This window comes from Phallusia mammillata, chromosome 8 (genome assembly GCF_965637545.1).
Source record: "Phallusia mammillata chromosome 8, kaPhaMamm4.hap1.1, whole genome shotgun sequence".
Taxonomy (NCBI): Eukaryota; Metazoa; Chordata; class Ascidiacea; order Phlebobranchia; family Ascidiidae; genus Phallusia; species Phallusia mammillata.
The window spans coordinates 17438025-17448942 of record NC_137259.1 but is presented as its reverse complement, the minus strand read 5'-3'; the positions used below and the strand labels follow the sequence as shown (position 1 = coordinate 17448942).

General features: G+C 39.3%; 1 protein-coding gene across 1 annotated transcript; it reads left to right on the top strand.

The window, feature by feature from the left end:
- On the top strand, positions 1 to 10548 carry LOC145205262 (uncharacterized). Its single transcript, XM_080077940.1, has 13 exons — positions 1 to 151; positions 1113 to 1275; positions 2560 to 2716; positions 3304 to 3397; positions 3772 to 3957; positions 5087 to 5268; positions 5986 to 6211; positions 6420 to 6631; positions 7322 to 7466; positions 7955 to 8075; positions 8423 to 8648; positions 9264 to 9430; positions 10342 to 10548. The coding sequence occupies exons 1-13, from the start codon at positions 16 to 18 to the stop codon at positions 10502 to 10504; spliced, it is 2178 nt and encodes a 725-aa protein (XP_079934066.1). The 5' UTR covers positions 1 to 15; the 3' UTR covers positions 10505 to 10548.
- The last annotated feature ends 370 nt before the right edge of the window (positions 10549 to 10918 follow it).

Here is a 10918-nt window from a genome sequence, read left to right as displayed (position 1 = left end):
TGTGTCATCCAGGCGATGACAAAACCGAAGCCATTAGGGGCAATGGCTGCTATGAAAGTAGACACAGGAGACGGAGTAGAAAGAAATATGCCACAAATAAATGACCACGTGGTGGCGATGTGGGGTCAGAGCAAGTGGCAATACTTTACAGGTAAATGAACTTTTAAAGTTAATCAGTAAAAATTTAATACACGCCTATTTAATACACGAGTATAAGACAGTTTTCGGCCAAAACACTGTTTCAAAATAGCTAGGAGTGCCATTGAAAACACAAATTTATCAAAAGGTCTGTTTCTAACAAAAATAATTATTGTTTTATATCCTGGAATTTTGTAATTCTCTAGGTATGAATAACGCTTCGAGTCCGTGGAATGTAAAAATTATGTTGAAAACGCAGTACTGAAAACTCTTGTATAGAATACATCTGGGCTCTTCAACCGGGGTTCCGACTAACCTTACAGGGGTTCCGTGATCTTTAAGGGTTGCTCAGGGGTTCGCAGCGGTTTGTTGTACAAATATGAATCATAACAATATCATTGTTGCGAACAGCAATGCTCGCCCGTAATATCTAATCTAGTAGTTAACCTTGGTTGCACCATTGATCAATTGTGACGTGATAAAGACAGCCTTAACGTAATAAACACAGCCACTCTGGCAAAAATGCGAGATAAATGTTGAAACGACGGTTACAAGTAACATGGCAATGCGTTTCAACTTTTATTTTGTGCTTGGGGTGTGTTAAGTAAAATGCATGTTTTTTCTTTGGTGTATCCTATTACATTGGTTAAAACTATTTTATGGGGATTCCGCAAAGTGAGACAAACCACCTTGAGGATTCCGTGCCACTAAAAAGGTTGAAGAGCACTGGTGTAGATTGTAGTGCAGAAGTTTCAACAATCGCTGTTGTCATTGTCAGTGCAAAGTGTGAAAACAGCCCAAACCAAGCCTTTTACAGGCACTTTAGGGTTATAAGAAGTTTTAAGAAGTAAAGGTTTTTTTTTTATTAACATGTATTTCATTTTTGTTTTATTTTTTTGATTGTAAAAAGTATGTACGTTTAGGTATTTATATTCCTTTTTCAAATATCACGTGTAATTTTTTAAATATTTTAGCCACGATTGTGAGCTTCGATAAGTCGACGTTAAAGTACACGATAGAGTGGGACGACCACGATCCAACTGGACGTAATATCGATTATTTCAACTTGGCTCTTGACCAAGTTCCATCTGCAGACCAAATTGGAGTTGGTTCGAAGGTTTTATTCCACCAAGGCCGGTAAGTAATTTATTTTCGTTCTTCACATTAAAATTATATAGCTCATTGTTTTAGGTACACTACTCACGGTTTTGAATAATCCGAGCAAAAAATCACAAATATACTGGCTTTGATTTTTTTTTGCTCAGATCATTGTTTTAGACTTTAGAGCAGGGGTGTCCAACACGTGGCACGCGTGCCAAAAGTGGCACGCAGAGCATTTGAAAATGGCACGCAAGTTTTTGCACATTCAGATGGTAAACATTAGGATTTGTCAGGCAATTTATATTTTTCTATTGATTCTTTTTGGCCGTTATTCTAACTTCAGTAAAGATGATCAGTATTAAGGTTACACAAATCCACTAATTAAATTGGTCGTTTTTAGACTCGATCTGTCTACTTTTAGGCGTTTGAAACTGGCAAATTCTTGATCATTCCGGGCCTTTATGCTGTCGTATTATATTCCATGTTATGGATTCTGCGCTTTAAGCGACATGGTATGCTATGAAAGGTTTCTGGAGTATCATAAACAAGTTTGACAACTTTTCTACCGTTAAGACGTTTAATACATGGTTTGGAAAAAGTACCAAACGTTGGCACGCGAGTATATTTTAAAACCTAGATTGGCACGGCGGTGCTTTCGAGTTGGACACCCCTGCTTTACAGTTTAGCATTTAAGTCCAGAATTGTAATTTGGCGCCGCCTTTTCGGGTTGGGTTCGGGCTTAAGTCTAAATAAATTGGGGTTGATTCGGGCCTGACTTCACCATGGACATTATTTATACCGAAAATTTCCTAATATTAGGGCCAAATTAAGACCAATAGCGTTCAGGCCAGGTTTCGGGCTTGCACACTTTCGAGTTTGGTTCAATTTTAGGCCGCTAGCAACTTCAAACTACTTGGCATTTTGGCGAAGGTTGAGTTGAGTTTATTTTGCTTGGTGAAAGAAAACATAACGACACAATAGCACTAAAACAATCACCAAGCCGGAAATATCTTCGCAACGTTAAAAGGTTATGGATGGAGCGGAAAAAGGTGGTAAAAAATACCAACCACCGGTGTTAGGGAAAGAGGAAGGGGTTCGACATGAAAAGAAACCCTGCCGTATAGTTTCAAGATACGAAAAGAAGAGTGCACTACAAATCCCTAGTCCAAATTAGTGATTCACTTTAAATTAATGTGCAGATTATGTTATCAATAAAAGCGTTTTTGGTGTTGATAAAGTCATTTCCAGTAAATGAGAATACAACGTAAAACAATGAATCAAACCAAAAAACACACAACAATGCGTAAACATAAAATGAAGGTACCGTCAACAAGAGGTGCATGGTATTGTACGGAGTGGAGGTTATCGCTGGCATGAAGGAGAAATTGACAAAATATACAAAGACAAATCGGGAAATACAAAATACCAGGGTCACCACACGAAAGGAGAGGCAGACGGCAAATGGGTCACATACAAGGTACATGATGATTGAACAGAAGTTTTTTTTTTTTTTTTTTCACCAAAGTTTGGAGTTAAATATAAGAAAGTAGCAAACTTCGGTTAATCCGCACCCGTTTGGACCAAACAAATTGTCCGGATTATGCTAGGATCCGGATTAACTGATGTCGATAAGCCTTACCATATTACAAATCATTTGTACCTCAAGTTTTGTCCGAATTAGGCGAAGATCCGGATTAACCGAATCCGGTTTAACCGGGGTTTCCTCTATAGCAAATTAATTAATTCGCATTAACATTTGACTATTATTTTCACCATTCATTCATAATAAGTCGAAACGGAGCAAAATGAGCAAAAGGGGTAAACCATTAAAAAAAACATACACTACCAGGTCTATTGAAGACGTCATACCGTATAAAGCGGGTCTCTCAAGCATTCCTACACATAACAAGGCATAGATTTAAAAATTCTAGTCTGCGGTGGGATTCGAACCCACAGCAAGAGCCATGTTCCCAGTTAATATATATTAACTATCCCTACACTGATACCGGAGCAAAGTTATTGCCCGAGGCCCAAAAACAAATTTAACATTTTTTTCGTTTACAGGACTACAGTCAGACATTTACTGATTACACTCTAGAGGATTTCCGAACTCCGCCCAATGTTTTTGATATTCTCGCGTCCATAGAATCGGAAACAGGTTGGTCACTTTGTCAGCTGCACTGATGAGACCTTATATAGGTTGAAACATAGTGTACTGTCTGCAGCTAACTTATCATGTATTGTCTCCATGCTTTCATACTGACTGTTGACCCCTGGATAGTTAGCGTACTCTCTAATGTTTTGTCTCATTAATGTTTTAATGTTACGTAGCCTTCAATTGTTCATAGTCCTGTGGTTTTGTTAAAATTAGTGTAACATTTTGGGGAACAATATTAATATATATCGGATTGTTTTGGTAAGAAACTTTTTATCATTGGATGATAGTCGATGACCCATATTGTACCTTATCGTCAATTGAACGTAATGTAATGTTTCTGCGCGGGTCAACGATTTTAATGTTTTTACCAGAAGGCAATCAAGGCACGACTGAAGTCGACGGCGAAATCCACGTTTTCGTGTCTTACGCCAAAATCAATTGTCCCTCCGCAATACAACGGGCGGAAATCCCAGGAACAGAGCTTCCACCCTCCTACGAACAATCTGTGGTGGACAGTATGTGTGACCCGAGAGATATTGTTAATCGACTCCGCAATATGGGTAAGTAGTCATAGAGGTAAAATGGTCATAGAGGTTGGTTCTGTATCTTGTTGAAACCTTTCTAACGAAAAACAGTTGTGTCTGTGTTTTTGTGTCCTTTTAGTAAACCCTTAGTAAACAAATGATAGTACGTTGAGCCTATATTCAAGAGTTATAGCAAATCAAACCGGCCTTCCAAGCATTCCCACATATAGCAAGGCATTAATTAAGTCATAAAATCTAGCCTGCAGTGGGAATCGAACCCCCGAAAGGAGCCTTTTTGGGACTGGACAGCCATGATCGCTGGTCTGCATTAGCGCTTCAGGACTTATCCTCAAAAAACGTTTCGTTTGTCCAAAAACAGTTATGTGCAGCTGATATATCGTAACGTTTGAATACCATCATTGTATACAACTTGAAACATAATACTACACCCGGTCTATTAAAGGCATCAAACCGAATTAAAAGCCGGTCTCTTTAACATTCTTATATGATTCGGTAAAACGTCTTCAATAGGCCCGGCAAATAATGATTTATAAATTAGTGTGCCGTGATCGCTGGTCTGCACGGACACTTCAGGGCTGCTCCCAGTTATGACTTTTTTTTAAGCTTTCAAATGCGGAAAAAATTAAGCAAGAATTATGTGCTATAAACTGTGTAGGATATTGTAAATCACAAGTCACCAGAGACTCAGTAGGACAGATGGAGACAACAGTCGCATATAATAGCAGACTGAAAACTTTAAAAAGTCTGTTTGAATTTGAATGAGATACTGATGATATTACTTAGGTCAGGGGTCGGCAACCTTTTTTGCACTGCGGACCGTTTTTGAAACTAAAATTTTATCGCGGACCGGTCTTCATAAAAACTACAAATATTTAGCAATAAAATCGCTTAAATTAGTTTATCATCCCCGGGATATATGGTGAAAATGTTTTATAGCGTTTAACCTAAAAAATTGTACGGCCCGGTAACGAACTCCTCACGGACCGGTACCGGGCCGCGGACCGGCGGTTGCCGACCACTGACTATCTAAACATAAAAAAACGTGAATAACTTCAGACTTTTTAAAGTTTTCAGTCCGAAGACTCATGTGCAAAAGGGTTGTTACTGTAAAACCCCATTTTGTGACTTTTATACTTTGATTCAGGACTCACAGTGTTTACAATGGAAAATGACAACGAAGACTCACTTCTTGAAATCGTCACAGCTTTGAAGCGAACTAAAGTTTTCATCGCTTGTTTGAGCGACGAATATGCGAGCAACGACCGGTGCAGAATGGAGTTTCAGTATGCAAAGAAAACTATGAAACTTCCAGTTATACCACTTGTGGTAAGATTTAAGCCGTTTTATCACAGTGTATATAACCCAGGGGAGGAAATTAAAAGCGAGAAAGCATATGTAAACTCAACGCTTTCTGGCATTTGAAACTGGAAACAAGTTTTGATTAACAAATTTGTAGCCTCTTCCAGCAGTTTTTATTATAATATGCCGACGTGATGATGTCCGAAACGAGACGCCTGCATCAGGGTAATGACATAAATTGAAATAAAGTTGTTATAAAGCAACTAGGACGATAAACACACAAAAAACGCAGTGGTGACAAGCTTGTGCGCACCAATGGTAGAGTTACACAGTCTATACCAGGGGTGGTTAAGCTGCCTGTATTGCAAGTCTGTTGAATTATTTTTTGTTGGATTATTTCATTTATTACAAAGTTGGTGACTTTCAGTCAATTTATCCCGCTGGATCAATTCAGCTTAATGTTCTTGGTCATGGAAATCAATTAAAGTGCCCGAGACAAGAGTAGAATCCACAACCTTGTGATTACTTGGCAGTTATACATTACCCGTTTGGCTACGCTGCCAGTTATAATTAGGACATATTGCCTGTACTCTGTTATTCAAATGTACGTTGCCAAACCGTTACCACGCCTGTAGTTGCTCACAAGGCCATGTTTCCAAACCCTGCCTTGACAGCAGACTAAAATGTAAAATCCATTTACATTATTTTTTCCTAGGAACGATAACTTTTAGTTCTGTCTTGCAGGTTGGTACTGGGTCGTTTCAGTGGCAAATGACAGTAGTGGGACTTCTCATAGCCGGAGAACTCTATATTCACTTTAAGAACAAAGAGGTAGAAGAATACAAGATGACCGAACTGGCAAGATCGATCAAAAACTTTCTTCCCAAAGTCGAAATCAAGCAAGTGCGCCACCCAGCGACAGGTGACGGCCAAATGGACTTATTTTCTGAATCTGGAGTCACTGTGACAGGTATATAATATAAAAGCTTGTATTTTATTTAGCTATATATTCTTTAATCAGGAACAAATACCAAAACTACTCTTACCATAATGAGGTCACACAAGTTACGTCCATAGTGACGTCACACATGTTACGTCACGTCAGATATATATGACGTCACAATGAAATTTTGCAGTTTTAGCAGATTTTCCAACCAATAAACTCTAAATCTTCGCAGGCAGTACTCTGGTTTCGGGAAAAGCCGATTTCTTCTTCAGTTACTGCTGGAGCAACTCAATGGAGGCCGAAAAACGACGACAAATATCGAAATGCGTTGGTGAAGAATTCAGCGACCCGCGTGTGATCGTCCAAAAGCTCTCCACTGCCCTCAGCATGTCACCGTGGATCGACGTTCAGCGACTCGAGAGCGCCGCTGACGGAATGGGAATGGTATGATAGTGACGTCACAGTATCGATTGTATTAAAAGTTGTAGGTAGAGCTATTAACACCGTAACTCACGGGAGACCCACATTTAGCTAATTTTTGATAGGTGACGTAATGAGCTGAATTAGTTATTTAGCGGCTAAAGAAGGGTAGGGTAGGGAAAAAAGGTTTTGGAAGTTTTAAATTAGTAACTGTGTTCTTTTGCTATAGTTTTATTAAATTTTAAATGCTACGTCGCTTACCTCGACCCTTCCCTGAAAGTGCTCTTTACGCCACCTATCGAAAATTAGCTAAATGTGGGTCTTCCGTGAGGTATGGTGTTAGTAGATTTTCCAAAGTTTTTTTTTCCAGCACAAATTATCATAAATGCTTGTTCCTTGTTGCTAAAGGAGTCAATAATCTACATGTCAGAATTCGTCAAGTACATTTTTCGCAATTATTTCAGTGTATACACAAGTCTGTGTGCCTTACTTAGAGTTTTAAGTAGGCCTGAAATTGGGGGCCGAACCCAAAAGTCCAATCCCTAAACTCGACCCAAACCGGAATTTTGTCAAGTCTGAATCAGGCGTAAATAACGACACAAATTAGGCAGAGTGTGAAGACAGGCCCAACTCGATACCGCTTTCCAGAAACTGAAGCCCAAACCGACCCGACTTACAACAGTGGTGTACAAATTCTGTTGGGTTGTTTTTTAGTTCGGGCAAATCGCCGAAGCTTTGAAGGAATGTCAGATCGCTGTGGCTTGTGTGAGTCAGGAATATGCAAACAGCGACAACTGCCGGATGGAAATACAGTTTGCTGCCAAATCTTTGAAGAAACCTTTAGTGACCATTGTAGTAGGTAAACATGACAACATGTTTTATTCCAATGTTTTTTGCCCGTTTATCGGCATTTACTGTCCCTATGCCGTGATGTATAGATTATATTATTCTTTTTATATCAATCGCGGATTCGGTGTGACGCCTTCAAAGGGCCTGGGGTACTGTGATTTATATATGAGTGTGCCGTGATCGCTGGTCTGCATAGATACACGCTTCAAGGCTGATCGCATAAGTTATGAATTTATGTTCATCTTTTATGTCAATTATGGATGTTTAAAATACAATGTTGTGGGAATGGTGGTGCTAGTAAATAACCGATTAATTCCAAGGTGGTAATTTCATCGTGGTAAAATGTCATCGCGGCAATTTCAAAATAGTATCTACATCGTGGCAATTTTATGGTGGTAATTTCATTCTGGTAATTTGCTTTGCAGAAATAAGATTGTGGCAATTAGATTGCAGCAATTTGAGCATGATATTTACATTAGTATTTTGCATTTTCTTCAGGAAAAGGTGACGAATGGCTCGAAACAACAGTAGGAAAATTGGTAGCGGGAACCTACCCAGCTATTAATGTTCAAAATGTTTCAAATATTGAAGAACTAGACTCGAAAATTGTGGAAATAAGGTAAGCAAATAAAAATTCTGAAACATCTATTTAAGAAACTCCAACGCTTTACGCCTTCATAAATTATTTTTTGTTTTCCTACTTTTTCTTTTACTTTTTTGTATGTACAAATTTAATCTCGTTTTTTACATTTTTTACTTTTTTATTTCTTATTTTACCACTTAATTTGAAATAAGACTGTTTTAGAAAATATGGAAAATAAAAGACTGTTTGAACAGTTGAAACTTGCAGCACATTATCTTTAAGGTTTTTAAAAAACAAATCTTTAGACCTTTTTTTACCTCCTTTTCTCGGTGTGTGTTCTTCCATTTAAAACGCCTATTGCAGTCAATCCACTTTTCTCACAGCGCTGCAATCCGAGAACAGGCAGGATTCGAATCACCAGAAGTACCTGCCGGGGAAGCCCCTACTCAGCAGAAATTTCGCGCTCCAGTGCCCGGGGATCACGTGGTTTGCCTGCATCAGCTCTGGGCATATTTCATGGCGACTATTGAAAGTTTCGACGAAGATAAAATGTCCTACACAGTGAATTGGGACGACAATGACCCATCCGGCAGAGTCCAGTCATATCGGGTAAATGAAATATTTCAAAAGAGCAATATGAGTTGAGTAGAGTTTATTTTGCTTGGTGAAGGAAAACATAGCGACACAATTGCACTAAAACAATCACCAAGCCGGAAATAGCTGCGCAACGTTAAAACGTTATGGCGCACATAAAAGTGTCGGGCACAACTGGTGGATGAGAGCCAAACGCGCTGCAGCTACAAGGAGTGTAGAGGATTGTAATGGTTCAATAATTAAGTTTGCTTGTACATATTGGTGTACATGGACCCGAGTTGTATAAGCGAGCCTGACATTGGGCTTGGAACCGGTTCGTATCCGAAAGTGCAAACCCGAACCCGGGCTTTAACCTAATAACAAAACCTGAATTAGGCCCAAAATTTGGTAAAATGTCGGCACAAAAAAGGCCAAGTGTGAAGTTTGGCCCGAATTAAGTCAATTTTATTCCATTTTTTTATTCTTAGCCCAAACCCGACAAAAAATACTCTACCAGAGTGTTTCAATTGGGCGTAAAATTTATCCTCTCAAAAATCTCCGGGAAATTTTACATTCGAACAATATATTGTCACATCAACACTAGAATCATGAACCGCCGACCGTTAGAAACTTTTTTGTTTGTTTTTTCAGGATGTCGCATTAGACGAAAGCCCACTGGAGGGCGATATTGGGGTAGGTACGATCGTTTTATTCAGTCAAGGATCTTACGGTGGAACGGATGGAAATAATTCTGGCGGGGTCAGATATCACCAGGGAAAGATTACGAAAATCTATAAAGATGTCAACGGTGTTGCGAGGTCAGTATATAGGCGTGTTTTAAGCGTACGCCCGTCTAAAGTCGAATCACAAGCACCGTTGCCTGCATCGTATGCTGCACTGTAAGCTTCGTAGTAGGGGATCGCCAGATTGACCAATAATCAGTTAAGATGAAGTTACTGGGATCAGTCCTGCAGCTTCTATGCCTACCAGCGATCACGACACACTCATATAGCCAGGTCTATTAAAGGCCTCGTATTGAATCAATACGGTCTCCCAAGCATTCTCATATATGACAAGGCAAAGGCTAGAAAAATATTATCAATGGTCGATCTGTCGATCCCATACTACGAAGTTAACATGTGCTGCGTACGATGTAGCACAGTTGGTAGAGCGCGAGTCCCCCGGAATAACTCCTGTCGTGGGTGCGAATCCCACCGCATGCGAGATTTTTCTAGTCTATCACTTTCGCATAAAAAGGCTTGGTGACCGACTGATTTGGTACGACGTCTTTTTTAAGGCCTGGCGTACTGTGATTTATAACGAAAAGGTTAAAATAACCACAATCTTGCAAATTTAGTGAGATGTAATAATCTGGATGAGATTTACTGTTTTATCCGGACTGTGGTTAAAACCATGATGGCCAAGTGGCTAGCGTAACCACCCCAAGGTCACAGGGTTGTGCGTTCTAATCCTGTCTTGGCCACGTCAGTTTTCCTGAGCAAGAAATTTAATCGACATTGCTTCAACCCAGTGGAACCTGACGGGTTGAATCAAATTGAAGTCAACTTCATGGGTCAAAAATTGGATAAAAAAACGATTTCATGTACTTGGAATAAAACAGGCAGCTCGACGGCGGACTGATTGTGAGCATAACGCATTCAGGCTTTGTCCGCCCACCGAGGATAAAAATGAAACAAACTAACCAACTTAAATAAGCAATTTTACTCAGGTTTGATGGAGTTCATACTAAAGGTGTAGAAGAAGGCAAATGGACAACATACAGGGGTTACGAGAGGTCATTTGAGGGCAGGACCTTGAACGACCTTCGTCTTTCCCCAACTGCTATGGACGCCCTTATGGCATGCAAGCAAGCGTTCTCAGTATCGGGGTGAGGGGTCAATGACCTTTAATAACCTTGGTGGTTTTAAACCCAAAAGGTCAGTTCTATTGTTCTATTCCATGTTGATACTTACTACTTGAAAACATTTTTGTTGTAAAATCTATCTTTTTATTCAGTTTTATTTTTTGTAGGACTTTAGTTTTATCGACATAAAAATCTATTTTTTGTAAGTTCCTAAAATCTGAAGTAGTATTTTATCATAGGGTGTTGATATACTTTGTTTTTTTGTCCATAACGTTTGTGCTTTACGTAGTGTACTATATTATGTCATTTATGCATTTTTGTTTTGCACAAGCACTTGTAAAGATAGATTCATCACTGTGATGGCTTCATCCCACTGTAACAAATACAGCATTAGATGTATCGAAAAATTGCGAAAGATTTCAAGTTGGTTTAGCACAGGAAT

What these genes read in the sequence shown, in the direction of transcription:
- LOC145205262 (XM_080077940.1), top strand. Translation starts at nt 16, where the DNA reads ATGACAAAACCGAAGCCATTAGGGGCAATGGCTGCTATGAAAGTAGAC. An exon ending in ATCTGGAGTCACTGTGACAG is followed by an intron (nt 6,212 to 6,419) that starts GTATATAATATA and finishes AAATCTTCGCAG; the next exon opens with GCAGTACTCTGGTTTCGGGA. An exon ending in GCAGAGTCCAGTCATATCGG is followed by an intron (nt 8,649 to 9,263) that starts GTAAATGAAATA and finishes TTGTTTTTTCAG; the next exon opens with GATGTCGCATTAGACGAAAG.